Consider the following 23,150-nt stretch of genomic DNA (forward strand, 5'->3'; position numbering starts at 1 on the left):
AAGATTTAGAACCTTTTGAGTTTTACTGTTGTCCATGTCCTTTTTTTTTTTTTTTTTTTTTTTTTTTTTTTTTTTTTTTTTTTTTTTTTTTTTTTTTATAGGGAGATTTCCCTCACTTGTCTTAGTCAACAAGGGGTCCAAGAAACCAAAACAGGTGGGAATGTCTCTCCAGATGGGGAAAAGAGACAACCTGGAATTCTTCCTTGGGGACTGATTAGAATAGGGGTGTCCAACCTTTTTGACCTTCTTGGGCCACGTTGGAAGAAGAGGAATTGTCTTGGGCCGCACATAAAATACACGAACAATAAGGATAGCTGATGAGCAGAAAAGGTTGGCCAGATCACAAGTTAACAATCCCTGATATAGATAATTGTCAGTGATAGCAGTTTGAGATGCTTCTGAGGTCATTAAGAATTCATTGACCGTAGCATATGACTTTTTTTTTATTCTAAAAGTGGGCAACACAAAACTAGTCTGATATTTGACCCTATTTTTGATAAACATATCTGGTTGGTTGGATGGATGTAGCAATTCTCAATGAATTTTCAAGGTGCTCATCAGATATTTTGGTTCTAGTTATGCCCTTTTGTGTGCTTCATCCTTGATAATAGTTGCTCACAAATATAAGTGCTGCCGAAAACTGATGACCTGAAAAAGGCGTGATTATGAAGAGTTTATCTTTGGGAAGATAAGCCTTATAAAAGTCCAGTAATGAGACATTGTCAATGTTTTCCTCAACTGCATGTGTTCAAGTGTAAATGCACCTTTACAAAAACTTCCCCAAAAAATCTATGATTTTTTTTGTTCGTCCACATTCATAGCCATCTTTGGTGGGCCTTGGACACCCCTGGGTTAGAGCCTTTTAATAGGCTTGTATAGCTTTTTGTTCCTATGTGATCTAATAAGCCTCTTTCCCTTAAAGTTGTTTCTTGTTCTTGCGACCCAGGAATAAGAACTGAGGTTAAATTTCCCCAAAAGGAAAGACCGACAGTAATAACTCAATGGAGGTCCTAACCCTTTTCCACACTATCCAAAACCAGGAAAAAGTTCTGGCGGAGCCTGGCCTTCAAACAGGGAATAAACCCTTTGTGTTTCGTAATTGTGATGGAAATAACATGTAAATACATCCCCTCTTGAGAAGACATATCTCTGGCTCCAATGTGATTGCACATCCGAATCACTCATATGAACAAGCCCTTGGGGACAACCCTGACAAGCCCTTCTCTTGGATCATTAACCCTATTTACAGTATGTCACAGGTCGCCGTAGCTGGAAAGGTTTTCATTCAACCATGCTAAGATTGTCCTACAGTCACTGCCAGCCTGAGGACGTCATAATTCACCAATGCTTCAAAGACAGTACGCTGTATAGTCAAGGGCAGGCTATAGCGGACCAAACTTTCAGGAAGGGCTACTTTTAATGGAAACCTGTCAGACATCAATCTGCTAAAGAAAGGTAAAGCTCTATACCAAGGACGAATATGTACTTTTGTAGCCTATGTTTTACAGTGTCCAGGTTCACTAGATCGTCCTTAAAAAAACAAAAACAAAAAAAAAACGGTACTTCTGGGTATAGAGATCATGTGTACACTTCTTCCTGCCTTCCTCAATGTAGTAATTGTGGTCGGTCCCCAGGTGTGAGCTTCGTCATATGGAGGGGCATGCTTTAGTCATCTGAAAATACCAACTTTTAGAAAGTTTGCATAGGATTTCAGGAGGCTGCAAATGCAGATCAGGATAGTAGGTGATGCTGAAAAATTGGAAGCAGACGTCTGGTATACAGCATGACTCTTACTTTGGCTGTTTGATCTCTAGTATTGACTTGCTTAAGGTAGAACGCAAGTTAAAATAAAAAATTTAAAAATATAAGCCTAATAAAAGCAGAAATAATAAAACGGACAGCTTTTGTTCCAATACTTATCTCCATTCTAGAAATTTAATTTTGATCTAAGACACATGGCAAAGTCAAGATGAAGCCCCACCCCATAATTTCATTGTAAAGGTTTGTAGCCTCTGCTGCCCACTGACATTCTGGCATTTAACAGCTGAACGGCAGTAGTCTGGGCCTAACGCCAGGAAGGGGGAAGTGTGTACTTTTAGTTTAGCCCCAATAGAGCTAGTTTTTGGCCTAAATGAATGCAGAAATTAAACTTTTTTTAGGGGGTTAACTAAAAAAAAATTTAAAACCCATTGAGAATCAAATGCCACCAAAAGAAATCTCTATTTGTACCTAAATTAAATTTATATAATTTTCTTTTCACACAAACACACACAGGGCTCTGTACACATATCGGCGATCTATAAAATAAGTATGCAGCGCTTATATATGTATAATCAAGTGATGGAAAAAATGAATAATTAAATAATGCACAATAACATATGTTAAATATGTTAGATAACTCAGTCCTTATAATAAAGTGATTAAGTGCAGGTGTTCCAACAGTCCATGATCAAGAAAACCGTGACTCTTGTGTTGTTGTGAATGTACAAACAATGCACTAACCAGATAGCACATAAATTGCGCATGGTGTACCTCCCAGTGCGGGGCTGTTGGCACCAGATTGCCTGCCACACTATCGCAGTCCCACTATAGGTTGTGTGAAAAGAAATCTATATAAATTTCATTTAGGTATAGCGTTGCATGACCACACAATTGCGAGTTTAAAGTATTGCAGTGCTGAGTAGCAAAAAATGCTTTGGACATGAAGGGGGTAAACCTTCCAGAGTTCCAGTGGTTCAGACCATAATTAAATGGTAGCTTTGGCACTCTTGTATTACTACTGTAGATGCCCGTGTGGTATAAGTGGATGTCTTGCTTTAATTTTTATCTATAGTCATGTGTTTTCATCTTCTCTTTTATTTACAGAGGGGCTTTTTCTGAAGTGGTCCTTGCGGAGGAGAAGAAAACTCAGAAGCTGGTAGCCATAAAATGTATCCCAAAGAAAGCTCTAGAAGGGAAGGAAACCAGCATCGAGAACGAGATTGCGGTGTTGAGGAAGTAAGTGCGCGCTCCTTTTCTTTTCTCTTGTCTCGGCTTTGAACTTTAGCTGTTATTTCACTGCAAGATAAACCGGCTCCTGTCAGAACATCTGGGGTCACTATGGGTGAGCAGGCTATTAGATCTTAGCATGCCAAGATCCGTAGTCTGAATCCTACATATAGCTCACAGGTCCCTGCAAGGCTTCTGATGTCTCCTAATCATACCCTGCAGTGCTTCTGGTGGATGGACAAGACAGCTGCTCTTTGTTCCTTCTTTAAAGGGAAACTATAGTCTCTGTGCTTTTAATACACACACTGGGGGGGTTATTTACTAAAACTGCATGGTACACGGCGTTCTGCATCGAAACCAATCGGCTTCCAGGTCTTATTGTCAAAGCTTAATTTGGAAGCTGATTGGCTACCATGTATAGCTGCACCAGATTCTTGAGTGCCCCAGTTTTAGTAAATATCCCCCAATAAGTTCAGCTTATTGTAAATAATCTTATCAATTTAAAGGATAAGTTCATTTTTTGGACAAAAATAATAAATGTACATTTATTATTTTGGTCCAAAGGAACCTGGAAAGCATTACACCCGCGATCAGTAAATTGCTGATGCCATGCAGGTCTCCTGCAGACCTGTCAGAATATCTGCTTGCCATGCGGGATGTACAGCCAAGTAGATATTCTAACAAGAAGCTTCAATGAACTACCGGTGCCCCGCAGTGCCGTGGTAGTTCATTGAAAACTACTAGCTGACAGCCGCTAAGACTGCTGTGATTTGTAGGCTCTCATTCACAGAACTCTGTGAATGAGTTACGCAGCCGTGTGGGTGGAGCCCCTCACAGCCACGCTGTTTTCAAATCTGAGAGTATGGGGAGAGGTTTCCCCATACTATCTGTCAAAGGGAGGGGGGGCGGCTGCTGCTGCTAATATGGGAAAATGTTACACCATAAAAGCGGGTGGAACATGTTCCCAAAGGTCAACTTATCCTTTTTAATGTGGTTGTAGACTTGTTTCTGTGTAATTATATACACTCCCCGACCACTTTATTAGGTACACCTGTTCAATTGCTTGGTAACACAAATTGCTAATCAACCAATCACATTGCAATAACTCAATGCATTTAGGCATCTAGATGTGGTGAAGACGACATGCTGAAGTTCAAACCAAGCATCAGAATGGGGAAGAAAGGGGATTTAGGTGACTGAACATGGCATGGTTGTTTGTTCCAGACAAGCTGGTCTGAGTATCTAAAAAAAAACAAAAAAAAAACTGCTGATCTGGGATTTTCACACACAACCATCTATAGGGTTTACAGAGAATGGTCTGAAAAAGAGAAAATATCCAGTGAGTGGCAGTTGTGTGGATGAAAATTCCTGGTTGATGTCAGAGGTCACAGGAGAATGGGCAGACTGGTTGCTGCGACATTCAGATGGTAGGGTCAGAATTTGGTGTAAATAACATGAAAGCATGGATCCATCCTGCCTTGTATCAATGGTTCAGGCTGGTGGTGGTGATGGAGGAATGGCGTGGGGATATTTTCTTGGCACTAGCAAGGTGTACCTAATAAAAGTGGCCAGTGAGTGTATGTACATGGGACAGCCATATTTGCTCATTACATAAACCGAGATATGGAATAATCATTCTTTCTGCTCCCTCTGAGCATGTGTCGGCAGACTTAAGCCAGCCATCGTGGATCGAAATAAGGCCGGTTCAGCAGGGAACAGCCAAATTTTGATCCTTGTATGGGCAGGCTAGTTGTATACTTGTAGCTCAACTTGTGTACAACCAGCCTGTCATTTTTTCCCGATTGACCCCTAACTATAGTTTACAACACCAACCATTGTATTGTGACTCTGGGGATTTGTAGAGCATCATTGGTTGTTATGGTGCTGGCGACCAGCCTGCCTGCACCATGGCAACTTATGACACTGATCCAGGGCAAACTTAATCCTGTGTTCGAGGCACCCCAGGAGAACTCAGATGGTACCTTGGTTGAGAAATACTGTTAACGTCTTCCCTGTGAGTACACATGTATGCGACCTCTTGGCGGGTGGGCCTTGGCGCTAGAAGGCTGCATATATATGTACCAAAATGTAATCAAACCTGTGCCCGGCACAGTTACCGGCGCCTAGCGGAAAACACATGAACGCTACTTCCAATCGGGAGCTTTTTGATCATGTGAATGGATCTTAAACCCCTCCCCTCCTTCCAGTATCAGAAACCCCTTAAAAGTCTGGGAGGCACTGGCATTAAGGGATTAAGTATCAACAGTTAAAACAAAGGTCCCCACTGACATGTGTTTTTTTTTTTTTTAATGCATGCTGGACTTTCAAATGAGCAAGCCCAGCACTACTTTTCTAATTGTTATCATGTAAGCCGAATCTGACAGAGCTTGAATGGCCAAAAATGTCTCTCCCTAGATGTGCAAAGCTGGTAGAGACATCCCCAAAAAGACTTGCAGCTGTAATTGCAGTGATAGGTGGTCCTACAAAGTATTGACTTCGGGGGGCTGAATACAAATGCATGCTGCACTTTTCACAGATTTTTTTGTAAAAAAAGTGTTAAAAACCATTTGTTTTCCTTCCACTTCACAATTATGTGCCACTTTGTGTTGGTCTATCACATCAAATCCCAATAATATACAATTGTTTTTGGCTGTAACATGACAAAATGTGGAAAATTTCAAGGGGTATGAATACTTTATGGTGTGTGTGTGTGTGTGTGTGTGTGTATATATATATATATATATATATATATATATATATATATATATATATATATATATATATATATATATATATATATATATATATATATATATATATATAATATATAGATGCCACAAAACAACTTATCCACGCCTTGGTTATATCCCGCCTTGATTACTGCAACTCCCTCCTCACTGGTCTACCGTTACACAGGCTATCCCCTCTTCAGTCTATTATGAATGCTGCTGCTAGACTCATACACCTTACCAACTGATCAGCGACTGCTGCCCCTCTCTGCCAATCCCTCCACTGGCCTCCACTCAGTATCCTCCACCCCTCTCTGCCAATCCCTCCACTGGCCTCCACTCAGTGTCCTCCACCCCTCTCGGCCAATCCCTTCATTGGCTTCCATTAACCCAACGTATAAAATTCAAAATACTAACCACAGCTTACAAAGCCACCCACAACACTGCCCCTAGCTACATCGCCAACCTCATCCACAGATACCACCCAAATCACCCACTCCGCTCCTCCCATGATATCTTCCTCTCTAGCTCCCTCATCACCTCCTCCCACGCTCGCCTCCAGGACTTCCCCAGAGCCTCTCCCATCCTCTAGAACTCCCTACCACAGCAAGTCCGGTCAGCCCCCACCCTGTCTGCCTTTAGGCGATCTTTGGAAGCTCACTTCTTCAGGGAAGCCTACCCCACCTCCACCTAAGAACAGTACTTGAATCGCCTCCGCCAGATCATCCCCCGCAGTTATCACCTTTTATACAGAGTGCAGCGCTAAACATTTAACGAAAATCATAAATAATACAAAAAGTCCTCCTGCAAAAAGATGTAAGAGAATGGGTGCTCAGGTGATCAGGTGACTTGATCCTGATATTCGTGCACGTATGTGATAAAGCAATGCGCACTCACCAGGCCCGCATAAAACATGCGCCTTAGTATACAGTTGCAAGAAAAAGTATGTGAACCCCTTGGGATTACGTGGAGTTTTGCATGAATTGGGCATAAAATGTGCTCTGAACGTCATCGAAGTCACAACAATAGAAGAACACAGTCTGCTGAACATAATACTACACAAACATTAGATGTTGCCATGGTTTAAATGCACATAACATGTAAACATTCACAGTGCAGGGAGGAAAAAGTATGTGAGGCCGTAGCTTAATGACTTCTCCCAGAGCTAATTGGAGCCAGGAGTGAGCCAACCTTGACTCCAATCAGTGTGATGATATTGGATGTGTTGCTGACAGCTGTCCTACCCTTAGAAAACACACACCTGTTTTGGGTTTACTGGTTTCAAGAAGCACTGTGATGTGAACCATGCCTTGCAGAAAAGAGCTCTCAGAAGACCTACGATCAAGAATTGTTGATTTGCATGAAGTTGGAAAGGGTTACAAAAGTATCTCCAAAAGCCTTGATGTTCATGTGTCCACGGTAAGACAGACTGTCTACAAATGGAGAAAGTTTAGCACTGTTCCTACTCTCCCTATGCGTTGTCATCCTGTAAAAATGACTGCAAGAGCACAGCGAAGAATGCTGCATGAGGTAAAGAAGAATCCCAGAGTGTCAGCTAAAGACCTACAGAAATCTCTGGCACATGCTAACATTTTTGTTGACACATCTACAATAAGGAAAACATTAAACAAGAATGGAGTACATGGGAGGACACCACGGAGGAAGCCATTGGTGTCCAAAAAGAATATTGCAGCACGTTTGAAGTTTGCAAAAGAGCACCTGGATGTTCCACAGCACTACTGGCAAAATATACTGTGGACAGATGAAACCAAGATTGAGTTGTTTGGGAAGAACACACAACACTATGTGTGGAGAAAAAACGGCACAGCACACCAACATCAAAACCTCATCCCCACTGTGAAACATGGTGGAGGGAGCATCATGGTTTGGGGCTGCTTTGCTGCCTCAGGGCCTGGACGGATTGTTGTCATTGATGGGAAAATGAATTCCAGAGTTTATCAAGACATTTTGCAGGAAAACGTACGACCATCTGTCCGCCAACTGAAGCTCCGCAGAGGATGGGTGATGCAACAGGATAATGACCCAAAGCATACAAGTAATTCAACAAAACAATGGCTGCAACAGCACAGAATACGCCTTCTGGAGTGGCCCAGTCAGAGTCCTGACCTCAACCCGATTGAAATGCTGTGGCATGACCTTAAAAGAGCGATTTACACCAGACATCCCAAGAATATTGCTACACTGAAACAGTTTTGTGAAGAGGAGTGGTCCAAAATTACTCCAGATCGTTGTGCAGGTCTGATCTGCAACTACAGGAAACGTTTGGTTGAGGTTATTGCTGCCAAAGGAGGGTCAACCAGTTATTAAGTCCAAAGGTTCACATACTTTTTCCTCCCTGCACTGTGAATATTTACATGTTATGTGCAATTAAACCATGGCAACATCTAATGTTTGTGTAGTATTATGTTCAGCAGACTGTGTTCTTCTATTGTTGTGACTTAGATGACGTTCAGAGCACATTTTATGCCCAATTCATGCAAAACTCCACGTAATCCCAAGGGGTTCACATACTTTTTCTTGCAACTGTATATATGGTCCAGATGTCATCCGGTAATGGGTGATCCTCCCTCAGCTGAATGTAAGGCTGGTGGTCCACTCCCCCTTAGGGATCCCCCTAGTGTGAGGTATGGTCCGGATCCAGGTCCCTCCGGTATATCCAGGAGTAGGTCTGCAAATTAAAGTGCTCCCCCAGGGGGTAACAAAGATACTCCCATAGTGTAGTAGTTGGTAATAAAGCAAGGTTTATTGAAGACAAGGCATAAAATCGTTGCAGACAGTTATTGATCAACAACTAACCGTCTGAGTAGTTAAGATGGCCGCCAGAGCTCCGCGTTGCTCTGACGGCGTGACTTCACGGCGTGTTATGGCTCCTCCTTACGCGTGTCGTGCTCCAGCACGTCTTCAGAGGGGGGTTGCCAAACACGCCATGCCGTTCGTCACTTGTACTTATGCGGAAGTACGCACATGCGCAATAAGGTGTAGCCTGACTGGGGACGTGCAGAACAAACTGCGCAGGCGCGGATAGACGTGCGCCATTTTCCCTTGGTCTCCCCGGGTGAATAAACAATACAGACATAATGTCTGTGTATTTACTGCTAGAATGTACTAAAAATGTACAAAGCAAGGGATATAACAACAGTATTACGGAGCAAAAGAAGGATAAGGACATTACCGCTATGATAATAAGCATAGCATGCTCCGTAATACTGTTGTTATATCCCTTGCTTTGTACATTTTTAGTACATTCTAGCAGTAAATACACAGACATTATGTCTGTATTGTTTATTCACCCGGGGAGACCAAGGGAAAATGGCGCACGTCTATCCGCGCCTGCGCAGTTCGTTCTGCACGTCCCCAGTCAGGCTACACCTTATTGCGCATGTGCGTACTTCCGCATAAGTACAAGTGACGAACGGCATGGCGTGTTTGGCAACCCCCCTCTGAAGACGTGCTGGAGCACGACACGCGTAAGGAGGAGCCATAACACGCCGTGAAGTCACGCCGTCAGAGCAACGCGGAGCTCTGGCGGCCATCTTAACTACTCAGACGGTTAGTTGTTGATCAATAACTGTCTGCAACGTTTTTATGCCTTGTCTTCAATAAACCTTGATTTATTACCAACTACTACACTATGGGAGTATCTTTGTTACCCCCTGGGGGAGCACTTTAATTTGCAGACCTACTCCTGGATATACCGGAGGGACCTGGATCCGGACCATACCTCACACTAGGGGGATCCCTAAGGGGGAGTGGACCACCAGCCTTACATTCAGCTGAGGGAGGATCACCCATTATCGGATGACATCTGGACCATATATATACTAAGGCGCATGTTTTATGCGGGTCTGGTGAGTGCGCATTGCTTTATCACATACGTGCACGAATACCAGGATCAAGTCACCTGATCACCTGAGCACCCATTCTCTTACATCTTTTTGCAGGAGGACTTTTTGTATTATTTATGATTTTCGTTAAATGTTTAGCGCTGCACTCTATATATTTTTATCATGGACTTTTAGGGGTTATTGGTACCTCATTTGTGCGTAGCAGCTTTACAGTTTAAAGTACTAAGGCGCTTCTCCCCACCACTTGCACAGTTATCTCCTTTTGTATCACCTTCCCCTTCCTTTAGATTGTAAGCTCCATGAGCCGGGCCCTCCTTTTCCTTCTGTACTGAAATGTATTGTAATTGTACTGTCTCCCTTATATTGTACAGCGCTGAGCAAACTGTTGGCGCTATATAAATCCTGTATAATAATAATAATTAATGCCGTTCTCTTTGCCAGCAGTCCAAATAGCAGGCAAAGGTGGGGGAGCAGCACAGTGTCTGCAGTATTGCACACTCTTTCACATGTAGCACAGCAAGGGTGTTTGTATACAATGGCACATCTTTCTGCAGGCACAACAGTCTGTGTATTTGTCTCGATTGTGTATATAGCTATTGGGTGGCAGATGCTCGCTTGGTCTGTACTTTATGGACAATGCATAAAAGCGCGGGGTAAAATAATGAAACAAATCCTTCTTCTACACAGTCAGGTTTCCATAGCAATCCTGTGAACCTTGTATGATCTGCACTGCCATTGGGTATAACAGGTCACTTCGGGTTGTACAGCTCCATTCCTTCATTGCAGGCCAGTAAACAAACAGCCTTCCCCCCTCCCAAGTGCCCCAATAGATTGCGTCCAATCGTGATCGGATCTTTCTGTTATTTGTGTGCTTGATAGAAAAATGACAGCTATAATGGGCATTGGGGGCAACACTGGCAAGGCATGATGGGGGTTTTTTCAGCAGCTGGACAGTTGCCTGTTTGCCTTTGGCTGCAGCTTGTTGAAGTCTATCTGGATGAATTGTAAATGTAAACCCTTACTGGGTGACATTCTAAACAATTGCATTTTGTTTTTCTCATAAAATTTGTTTTCACCTTCTCACAACTTCCTGACTCGATTAATTTGCTCCAGCCAGCAGCGGCACATCATAGCTTCTGATCGTGACAATGGTGGACCATGCAATGGGTGTCAGCACAACCACTTGCAGGATGCATACGACCGGGTCACAACACAGGAGCAAGAATGAGAGACCGTTGTCACTCAAAAACAGGATGTGCCAAAGGACCATCATGGCAGGATCGCCAGATGCTTTTTTTTTTTTTTTTTCTGCAGACCTAAAAAAAATTGAAATGACATGAAGTTGTTTAATTCTTTTTAAGAGATTTAGAAACATAGAAAAGTCACAGCAGAAAAAATACCAAGTTGTCCCAAGTCTTCCCCATTTTGTATTTTAATTTATAAGTTTTGGGATTTTTTTCCTTTCCTGTCTGAGTATAGATCTAGGTTTGTCCCAAGCATGTTTGATTCCATCCACTGTTGACTGACTCACTACCTCTGCTGGAAGTCTAGTCCAAGCATCAGCTACCCTTTCAGTAAAATACTCTCCAAGATTCGTTTTGAGTTTTCACCTGCCAGTTTGAGGTCATTTCCCCCGTGTTCTTGACCTTGGCTTCCTATTGAAAACCCTGCCCCCCTGAACCTTATTCACCCCCTTCATGTATTTAAACATTTCAATTATGTCTCCCCTTTCCCTTCTTTTTGTGGTTGGGTTTACTACTACCTTTAAATGCTACCTCTATATGAACTTGCTGGACATCCCTTTCCCAAGCAAGCTGTGGTCATTAATATTGAGTTGGCATTGCAACTATAACAGCCCCCCCCCCTTTCATATGAGAAGACTTTCCACAAGATTTTGGAGGGTCTGTTGGAATTTGTGCACTTTCAGCCAAAAGCTCATTTGTGAAGTCTGTTACTGATATTAGATGAGGTTACCACGTGGCTCACGGATGGCGTTCAAATTTATCCCAAAGGGGTTCAGTAGCATTAAAGCAAACCTTCTCCCTCCAGAGCCACTTTAGCTCCCTAAATTCCCTCTCCCCATCTGCAGTGTTTTTTTTTTTATTTTTTTTTAATGCTCATTTTACTGCACCCCCAACACCGTTCTTACCTGGGCAAGAATGACCTGTCCCTACTTCTGCAGTCTCCTGGAATTATTACCCCATCACACATCCCAGGAAGTTGCAGGAACCAATGATATACAGTGCCTAGTGATGTGTGGAGCCACCACACATCATGAGGGACTGGCTGCTTGAACCCAAAGGAGGCAACTGGCTTCTAATGACTGAGAAGGACTATGGGTTCATTCAGATGGGTGCTGAGACCCATCCTCCAAGCTGAGCTGCTGTCTTTTCCTTGTGAATTCACCTAGGAGCTGCATGCAGGCAGCTCATGGAAGTGGAAGTAGGCGTAACGGATGCACAGACATATTCGTGTGTAAAAAATTTGACATGCATGCTGAAGCGGGTGCACAGATCTGAACGTACAGTGTTCATGTTTGCTACCCTCTCAGGACTTGTGCACTACAAAAACACAAGAAAGAGGGCGAATTGTCCTAACGCATTATCCCAGTAAATTATTTATTGAAGTGAGTTTCACCATCCAAGTTGCTTGATCCACTATGTGTGCTGCTAGGCTTGGAAGGACACCACCTCTTCTTCACCCTCTTTTTCAGAGCCAAACCGGTTTCAAGGGTGGTACCCTCTTCCTCGGTGCCAAATGCATTTCTAACGTGGTTCCCTCTTCCTCGGTGCCAAACGCGTTTCTAGGGTGGTTCCCTCTTCCTCGGTGCCAAACGCGTTTCTAGGGTGGTACCCTCTTCCTCGGTGCCAAACGCATTTCTAGGGTGGTACCCTCTTCCTCGGTGCCAAACGCGTTTCTAGGGTGGTACCCTCTTCCTTGGTGCCAAACGCGTTTCTATGGTGGTACCCTCTTCCTCGGTGCCAAATGCGTTTCTAGGGTGGTACCCTCTTCCTCAGAGCCAGTTTGGTACTACCCTCAAAGTTCCTCTTTAAGCTCAGGGTTCCACTTCCTGCACACTAAATCCACCAAGCCATGTCTTTATGGAGCTGCAAGGGAGGAAGTGTACAATTGTCTAAAATGTGTGAAATTTGGAGGGCTACACATATACTTTTGGCCATATAGTACAGGTGTGATGTTTGGATGTCCACAAACTTTCAACCATATAGTGTTATATTATTTTATGTATATATTATATCATATGAAGCTGCACACTGTTATGTTAAATTTAGATTATTATGCAGAAGTGCCCCCTGGGGAACATGTATCACTGGTTGAGATCCTAAGACGTAAGATGTAGGATATATATATAATTTTCAGGTCACCAGGCAGTCATCGTATTATCCAGGGCCAACGCAAAAAAATACCCAGAGAAACCCAGAATTGTCAGATCCACTATGCTAAGAATAGCAGCGACATCTGTGCAACATCTTTTCGTAAGGCAGCCTGTAATCTCCTCTCCCCTCCGCTCCCCTCCCTTGCCAGACCCCATCCATCCCGTTATCCGCTCCGGAATCTCTACATTTCTCTTGTCTAAACCTGAGCAGAGCGTGATTAAGAAATCCCTCATTTGCCAAAGCAGCGGTAATGGCCCAAACGAGTCTCTGATTCCCTCTAATGCACTGATCTACGTAGTCTTTGGGGATTTAGAGGGATTGGCCTTTCCCTACCTCTTAGCTGGTCGTCTGCCATTGTCATCTCATGTGTGCTGTCCTAGTGCCCAAGATGAAATGCATTTTTATTTATTTTTATTTTTTTGCACAGCTGAAACACATTTTTTACTTACATCTATACAGCTTTCTTTGGAGATGAAAAAAAAAAATCAGCTTCAGTAGAGCACTCCTTACTGTAAATGCCAAAATAAAGACAGATGTGACAAATATGATTTTGTGAGTTTTTTACTGCTCCTCCTCCGGATTTCATAGTTGAGGACTGAACCTGGAAAAAGTCCTCGGGATGCATTAGGAGCAGTTACATGGTTTGCTGATTATACGCTGTGCCATCAATTAGTATCATAGACAGGGGTCTTCAAACGTTCTGTACAAAGGGCCAGCTTACTGGCCTTCAGATTTTGAGGGGTCCAGACTGTGGACAGTTGAAGTAGATAATGCCCCAATGTCAGTTGGTATTAGTGGGAAGAATAGTGCCCCATCATTGGTATTAGTGGGAAGAATAGTGCCCTGTCATTGGTATTAATGGGAAGAATCGTGCCCCATCATTGGTATTAATGGGGAGAATAGTGCCCTAACATTGATCTTAGTGGGAAGAATAGTGCCCCATCATTGGTTTTAGCGGGAAGAATAGTGCCCCACCATTGGTGTCAGTGGGGAGGAATAGTGCCCCACCATTGGTGTCAGTGGGGAGGAATAATGTGCCAAGGGCCAGTTAAAGGCAAGCAAAGGGCCACTTCTGGCCTGTGGGCCACAGTTTTTAGACCACTGATATAGGAAAATGTGTTTCTAATCTATACACCAGAATGCCAAACATATGTGGACACTTGCCAAAATTGCAGAGTTCAGGTGCACCCTTCACCCTTGTGGTAACAGTTTGGTGAGGACCCTTTTCTGTTACAGCATGACTGTGCCCCTGTGGACAATGACAACTCCATAAAGACATGGTTGGCTGAATTTGGTGTGAAAGAACTTAAGTGGTCTGTACAGCACCAGATGAGCCAGGTCTTCTCCTCCATCCATACTGGATCTAAAAAAATTCTCATTTACCAGAATGTGCACAAATCCCACTGACGTCCTCCAAAACCTTGTGGAAAGCCCTACCAAAAGGATGGAGGTCACTGAAGCCACAAAGGGTGGCTATCTCTTATTAATGGGTTTGGAATGGGATGTCAAACAAACCCATATTGGTGTGATGGTCCAGCCAGTTTAAAAAAAAAAAATTGCTGGTGGTGGTCTGTACATGTGATTACAGAGAGGGATATTCTTATCCGGTTGTCGCCAAGAGCACTCATATATGCAGCCTCTCGGTGTGTGGGCCTTGACACTGAAAGGCTGCATAATTGAGTACCCAAATGTAAAGTGAGTGCGTGCCCTGCTTGCTCCCAACACAGTTACCAGTGTCTAATGGAAGGCTCCTGATTGCTTCTTGCAATTGGGAGCTTTCCAATCATGTGACAGCCAGTCATGGTGGTCACATGATCAGAAACCCCGCCTCCTGGCATCAGAAACCACTTAAAGGGCCAGGCGACATGGCATTAAGGGTTTTTTTATCCATTTTGGGATAGAGTAAGGGAGGGTTATAACCCCTGTTCTATTTTTTGTCATCTGTGTCACATTGGATATGAGACAGCAAGTGAAGGGAAATCTCCCCAAACAGGAAGTGAGGAAATCTCTACAAATTAAGGGAATTCCTTGGGGCCCCCCAGGTCACCAGAACTAGTGTCCCCATTGGAAGATTTCCCCTCTTACTGTTCTCTAAAGGAATATGTTTGCTCAGTACGTATACAGGCTCGGCCAGGGGCGGACTGACCATTTGGAAACTCGGGCACTGTCCGAGGGCCCGGGGTCAGTAGGGGGCCCCATGAGATGGCCCTGGTACCTTTTTCATAGGCTTTTTTGAGTTTGGTCAAGGACACAGGGGCCCCATGATCTTCTATTGCCCGGGGGCCCCATGAGTTGTCAGTCCGCCCCTAGGCTCGGCATCTTTGTTGTACTTTGCTAACTTCCTCTAATCTCAATGCTAGGAAGGGTCTGTTCTAGTATACTCCATGGATATGAAACAACCACAATGCTCATCACAGCCAGACACAGGATGGACCAGCACAGTAAAGCATGCTTTACTGCATATACAGACTGATTTTAATATTGTGGGTTTACTAACACTTTAAGGTTAAAAAAAAAAATCTGAGGCGCTGTCCTCCATAGTAATTAATTTTCACCACTAGATGTCGTCCAAGTTCAAAGCCAGCCAGCGTTACTTACTCCACCTCCTCTGAGCCCAGGGTGTCATGGACCCGCCCCCTAGGGATGTGTCGTCCTGGCAGCCTGTGCACACTGTATTACTGCAGTGAACAGTGAAGCATAGAAAAGTGTCGGCAGAAAAAAAAGAGTGGTTCATCAAGTCCGCCCATTTTTTTTAAACTTCTTTTGTGTTTTTTTTTTTTTTCTTTTTTTTCTAGGGGATTATTTGAGTTCGCTTTTTTTGAGTATAGACGTATGCTTGTCCCAAGCATGTTTTATGCTGTTTACTGCCTCTCCTTGAAGCCGTTGTGTCTTTGAGCCAAACGTCTGCTGAAATAAGGGCCAGTTCACACGACGTACATTTCAGTTGCTTTTTTTTTTCTGCATCCAAAACGCACAGAAAGTAGGTGATATGGTTGTCAATGTCATAGTTCACATCAGTGCTTGCAGTTCCAGTGTGTTCCGGTTGAAAAAAAAAAGTAGAACAGGCAGCATTTTTCCTGCATGGAACTGTACTGGAATGCGCCAAAAACGCTCTGGAACACGCCAAAAACGCACTGGAACGCACCTGTCCCTAATTTAAATTGAAAAAAGAAAAACTGAAAAAGGGGGGAAATTAACTGGACCGCGTCAAAAACGCTCATGCAGAACGCATCAGGACTGCGCTTCTATAGTGTGAACCGGCCCTAAAGGTATGAATGCTTTTATTTATTTTAATTCGCTGCAGTGGGGGAAGACGGGCAGGTTTTTTCTATATAAACATAGAGTTCTGTAAATCTTTAAGAACATAAAATAGATGTTCATCGTACTTTCCTCTTTAAACAATAAACCAATACCATCATCCCAGCACAGTCTTTACCTTTCCTAACCCCCTCCCTCGCAGTTGCTAACCTCCAGGTACACTTTTTGTATGTTCACAGTGGAGCTATTGTCGTGGGAGGGAGGGAATACACAACCCATTGTATAGGTAGAAGAATGGGGCAGAATTCCATAGTTGTGTTAAAAAAAAAAAAAAATTCAGTACGCCCCCACAGCTGGGAACTTGCTGCAGCTGCCTGTACTGTCCTCCCCCTAGCCGGGACCCTGCTGCCTATGTAGCTGTAACCCTGACTATTTAGTCTTTGCAGCTCACCCACTGATAGTTTTATTTTTTTTTTGTTGTGTTTTTTTTTTTTTTTGTCTTTATCTGTTTTTTCTTGAAGCCTTACAGAAGCTCCAAAAAAAAAATAATATATATATATATAATTTATTTATTCCCCCCCCCCCCAACTTTCACGTGCGTGGGCTGCAGAGAGAAAGAAGAGAAAAGCTCTGGTGTAGCTGCATGACTCAGACATGCAGGGGCTTTTGTTAGGAAAACTGCGGCATTGCACAAGAGTGCCTTTCTTTGTTGAGACATTTGCGGAGAACAGTCACTTATCTGTTGATCATGGCTCTTCTCCCAGAATCCTCGGCTTCTTTCACAGTCCTCTTCAAGCAGCAAGTCTTTTGCACCTGGCTTACCTGTTGATGACCATCTACCACAAAAAGTGCTCTGTATGGCCACCATCGCCCTCGGCTGCACAAAGCCCACCTGGATATTTAGTTTAAAGTGTTCCTAAACCCACAACAGTATAATCAGTCTGTATATGCAGGAAAGCGTTCTTGCTATCCTCACTGTGGAACCTAAGGGGTTAATCTTTTGCATTGTGTAATGCATTGTGTGATCCTGACTTCTCTGATCCTCCCCTTCAATTGTTCCCCTCTAATCTCTTCTGGTAAGTTTGTTGCTGTAAACATGTGTGACCTGTTGAATTACTGAATAACAATTTTTTTTTTTTTCTCTTAAAGGATCAAACATGCAAATATTGTGTCGCTGGAGGACATCTATGAAAGCCGCAGTCACCTTTACCTCATAATGCAACTGTAAGTATGCAGGAGCAGTGACAAAAACCATTGTGCTGTAACTCAGGACAGCCAATCAGGATGGGAAACCCGCATGCTAGGGGTTACTTCACTTTTCTGAGCTGGTGCTCTTTGCACTACACCAGTGGTCTCCAAACTGTGGGACAGATGCGGCCCTTTGCTTGCTTTTATCCGGCCCTTTGGCCATTATTCCCCCCCACCATCAGCAACAGTGGGGCATAGTTCTCACCGCTGACACCAATGATGGGGCATTATTCCTCCCACTGACACCAATGATGGGGCATTGTTCCTCCCACTGACACCAATGATGGAGCACTATTCCTCCCACTGACCCTAATGATGGGGCACTATTCCTCCCACTGACACCAATGATGGGGCACTATTCCTCCCACTGACACCAATGATGGGGCACTGTTCCTCCCACTGACACCAATGATGGGGCATTGTTCCTCCCACTGACACCAATGATGGGGCATTGTTCCTCCCACTGACACCAATGATGGGGCATTGTTCCTCCCACTGACACCAATGATGGGGCATTGTTCCTCCCACTGACACCAATGATGGGGCATTGTTCCTCCCACTGACACCAATGATGGGGCATTGTTCCTCCCACTGACACCAATGATGGAGCACTATTCCTCCCACTGACACCAATAATGGGGCATTATTCCTCCCACTGACACCAATAATGGGGCATTATTCCTCCCACTGACACCAATGATGGGGCATTGTTCCTCCCACTGACCCTAATGATGGGGCACTATTCCTCCCACTGACCCTAATGATGGGGCACTATTCCTTCCACTGACACCAATGATGGGGCATTATTCCTCCCACTGAAACCAGTGACGGGCACTATTCCTCCTACTGACACCAATGATGGGGCACTATTCCTCCTACTGACACCAATGATGGGGCACTATTCCTCCTACTGACACCAATGATGGGGCACTATTTCTCCTACTGACACCAATGATGGGGCACTATTCCTCCTACTGACACCAATGATGGGACACTATTCCTCCTACTGACACCAATGATGGGACACTATTCCTCCTACTGACACCAATGATGGGACACTATTCCTCCTACTGACACCAATGATGGGACACTATTCCTCCTACTGACACCAATGATGGGACACTATTCCTCCTACTGACACCAATGATGGGACACTATTCCTCCTACTGACACCAATGATGGGACACTATTCCTCCTACTGACACCAATGATGGGACACTATTCCTCCTACTGACACCAATGACGGGCACTATTCCTCCTACTGACACCAATGATGGGACACTATTCCTCCCATTGATACCAGTGATGGGGAACTATATTGTGCGTTAATACAAATGATGATACATTGTTTACTCCCACTGATGCCGGGACATTTTCTTCTCCCACTGGCCACAGTCTGGCCCCCCTAAAATCTGAAGGACAATAAACTGGCCCTTTGTTTATAAAGTTTGGAGATCCCTGCACTATACTATAAAAATTTGTTTTTATGTGTATTTGTAGTGCACCAGTGCCCCCTGTTGGCAGTCAGTGGTTATCATCAAAAAAAGCATTTCAATTTAATTTAAAGCATAAATGTTAGTGTGTATATATATATATATATATATATATATATAAAAGCCTCCGCCCCCATTAAACATGATTATGTACTCAAAATATAAAAGCTGAACTCCAGACAGGTATAAATGACAGAAATGAATACAGTTCTATTTCCATTATTACATGTATTTTATTATGCTAGGAGTGTAAGTACCTGAATCTGGCTTGGTGTCAGTCTTTTGCAAATCCCTGTACAGCAAAGCTCAGAATGGTGGAGGAAGAAGCAACACAAGGAGTGACTTAGATGTGCTGTAGTGTTAATGTGCTAACCAGGGACATGCTGACAGGAGAGCAGAGAGATGAGCTCAGTAGTCTGCTGCAGTTCACTATCACTTTTAGGTCTTGTCCCTCCTCCTCCCTGTGACTGGACAGTGAAAGGAGAAGCAGCAGAGAAAAATAAAGTCTAACCTGCTAGACACAGCTGTACCCTGTGGCAAAGCTGTGTAAATCTCTGGACTGCATGCATAGATCCTTTTGGCAGTTAAAAAATCTCACGTATATTTCATCTGTGTATTTAGCTATTTGCCTGGAGTTCAGCTTTTTCCCTTTAATGTCTGACCAACCTAGATTGTAGTGCTACAGCCTGATGCTTTGATTGGATAGTCCATGCAGTCAAACTGGTTGTTCTTCTGTATTTAGTGAATGTCAATATCATTGTATGTGGACTAGATAGAGATACAGTGTGCGTATATGTACAGTTGGGTCCATATATATATTTGGACACGGGCACAATTTTAGATTGTTTTCAGGTATTTACCAAAACATAGTCAAGCTATAGTTTTATATAATGGATATGGGCTGAATGTGCACACTCTCAGGTTTAATTTGAGGGTATGTACATCCATATTGGAGAAAGGCTTTAGAAATTACAGCTCTTAATAGCCATCCCCCCTTTTTCAAGGGACCAAAAGTGTTTGGACAATTGAATCAAAAGCTGTTTCATGGCCAGGAGAGCTACTCCTTCATTATTTCTTCATCAATTAGGCAGGTAAAAGGTCTGGAGTTGATTCTAAGTGTGGTATTTGCATTTGGAATCTCTTGCTGTAAACCTACATCATGCATTCAAAGGAGCTGTCCATGCAAGTGAAACCGGCCATTGTAGGGCTTCAAAAATGAAACAAATCCATCAGAGCGATAGCAGCAACATTAGGAGAGGCCAAATCAACAGTTTGGTACATTCTGAGGAAAGAAGAACACACTGGTGAGCTCAGCAACATAAAAAGGCATGGATGTCCACGGAAGACAACAGTGGTGGATGATCGCAGGATCCTCTCTATGGTAAAGAAAAACCCATTCACAACATCCAGACAAGTGGAGGACACTCTCCAGGAGGTGGGCGTATCACTGTCAAAGTTTACAATCAAGAGAAGGCTTCACAAGAGCAAATACAGAGGGTTCACCACAAGGTACAAACCATTCATAAGCCTGAAGAATAGAAAAGCCAGATTAGACTTTGCGTAAAAAGCATCTAAAAAAGCCAGAGCAGTTCTAGAAAAGCATTCTTTGGACGGATGAAACGAAGATTAATCTGTACCAGAATGACGGGAAGAAAAAAGTGTGGAGACGGCTTGGAGCAGCTCATGATCCAAACCACACAACGTCCTCTGTAAAACATGGTGGAGGCAGTGTGATGGCATGGGCATGCATGGCTTCCAGTGGGACTGGGTCATTGGTGTTTATTGATAAGACAGAAGCAGCCAGATTAATCCTGCAGTGTTTAGTGATATACGGTCAGCCCAGATTCAGCCAAATGCAGCAAAGTTGATTGGATGGTGCTTCCCAGTACAGATGGACCATGATGCAAAACACACTGCAAAAGCAACCCAGGAGATTTTGAAGGAAAAGTGGAAGATTCTGCAATGGCCAAGTCACTCAACTGATCTCAACCCAATTGAGTATGCATTTCACTTGCTGAAGGCAGGAAGACCCACAAAGAACTGGAGACCGCTTCAGTTAGAGCCTGGCAAAGCATCAGAAAGGAGGAAACCCAGTCTTTGGTAATGTCCATGGGTTCCAGACATCAGGCAACTGAAGACATAGTGGACAGAGATCTAGGTCTTCGGTTGTTCTATCACTGGGTCAAGGGGCACCTACTGGGTTAGCCAACCATCAAGAACAGGCCAATAACCAATGGTGACTCATGGTTGGCTTTTCTACCCAGGGTTTGGCACCTTCTTTGTACTGTAAAAGTGACCAGGGGGCTGTACAGCCATTGAAATCACTTTTACGTGACAGCCGACCTTCAGCTAAAACAGAAAAAAAAAATACCAAACTTGTGGCTGCTGCAGTCATTTTTGACCCCTTGAATACCAAGATATTTATAAACGTACCATGGCAGACAAGGGGCTAAATGGCCATTCTTGAGCACCAGTGACTTTTCCTAGGCTGAGAATTGTCATCCCTTTGCTGCAGACAGGAGGAAGCATTTCCTCAGTCTTCTCTCTCCAAGTGATTAGTCTTTAACATTGTACGTTTTTAGCAAGTCGCAAGGTGAGAGACTGCAGCAGGGGCTAATTTTTGTCAGACATTTAAGACCACAGCTAAGAACTGCACAAGCACTCCTTTTTAAGCCATCATCTCGGCCCAGGAAGTAGATGATAACCTTTGATGATGCCTGAATAAAAATGGCTCTGTCCTTCTGGACAGAAAAAAATCAGCTGAAGGCACTGTCAGGGGGGAGTATTGCGAGAGGTTATTATTAATACCGGAAAGTGTTATTCATGCATTACTTAGCATGCATGAACCTATCTATTATGAGAAATATATCTGATAGGTCCACTTATAGCATATATCACTGTTCTAGAATGCTATAAATGACCTGGTATTACCTTGTTGCAGGGTGTCTGGTGGGGAACTGTTTGACAGGATTGTAGAAAAAGGCTTCTACACGGAAAAAGACGCCAGTCAGCTTATTAAACAGATCCTGGATGCTGTGAAGTATCTGCACGACATGGGGATTGTACACCGGGATCTGAAGGTGAGATGAGTCTTTTTTTTTTTTTTTTTATTAAAGTTGTACTCCAGGCAAGCAGCTCACTACAGAATTGAAATGCATGAAACTGATCTGTCCTGCCTGTGTAAAGAGTTGTAATTCTGTGCAGCTAGTCTCGTGATCCAGACAGCACAGCCAGGTATATGATGCCTGTGACGGAAGGTAGGCAGGACAGAACACACAGAGTAGATGGCAAACGCACAAAGCTTTATTGAGAAAAAAACAGATGACAGTCACTGAATAGGGGAGTTCACAGGGAGAGGGAATACGCCAGTACAGGGTGACAAGGAGGGACCAACACAGTTAAAGTCCAACACCAAGATCCAAGGAAGAGTCTCTGTAGCAATTGTAATCCAACAGGGGGGTTGGTGTGAGGTCAGCACAGGAACAGTTCAAGTGAAGCAGGGAGAGAGCATGTAGTCATGGATCCCCGGTGTCTAGCAGACAGTCTTCCCCAGCTCTGGGGGGGGGGGGGGGGGGGTCCTAGGCAGCCTTGGGTCTCTGCTGAGCCTGGCCACGAAAGGTCCCAGCCGCAGCTCGGGCTTCTTCCGTCAGCTGCACCTCCGGAGCCCTGGCATCAGCTTCTTAAAACTGATGTCGGACCCCCTAGTCACCTAGGCAATCGGGGGGGGCAGAGCTGGCATGGCTCCAGCTTGTCTTAGGAATGCCTTTCATCTTTGCAGGAGGGGAGAGGGGCCCATTCAAAAAGCCGGGAGAGCAGGGACAGAGCAAGGGGGCTGAGAGGGGAAAGCAGCTGCAACAATGCCCCTATTTCCTGGGTCCTCTTTGGAGCTTCTGCAGTCATCTTTCTCTGTCCAGCCAGCATTATAAGCTCTAGCCAATGACTTTGAGAATGATTTTCTTATTAATCTACACTCAGTACCCCATAATGACAAAGTGAACACAGAATTTTAGAAATGTCTGTGAATTCATTACACATAAAAACTGAAATATCACATTGGCATAAGGATTCAGACCCTTTGCAACAACACTTGAAATTCAGCTCAGGTTCCCTTCCATTTCTCTTGATCATTGCTGAGATGTTTCTACACCTTGATTGGAGTCCACCTGTGGTAAA

General features: G+C 43.8%; 1 protein-coding gene across 1 annotated transcript in view; it reads left to right on the forward strand.

Annotated features, from left to right (window-relative positions):
- CAMK1 (calcium/calmodulin dependent protein kinase I) overlaps window positions 1-23,150 on the forward strand; it is a 154,470-nt gene that overhangs the window by 92,004 nt on the left and 39,316 nt on the right. Inside the window, exons 2-4 of the mRNA XM_089654332.1 lie at window positions 2,866-2,997; window positions 17,386-17,460; window positions 21,919-22,057. Coding sequence (XP_089510458.1) covers window positions 2,866-2,997; window positions 17,386-17,460; window positions 21,919-22,057 — 346 coding nt within the window. The remainder of the gene's footprint in view (window positions 1-2,865; window positions 2,998-17,385; window positions 17,461-21,918; window positions 22,058-23,150) is intronic.

This window comes from Staurois parvus, unplaced genomic scaffold (genome assembly GCF_062004578.1).
Source record: "Staurois parvus isolate SC_StPar_1 unplaced genomic scaffold, SC_StPar_1.0 ptg000757l, whole genome shotgun sequence".
In the NCBI taxonomy this organism is placed as follows: Eukaryota; Metazoa; Chordata; class Amphibia; order Anura; family Ranidae; genus Staurois; species Staurois parvus.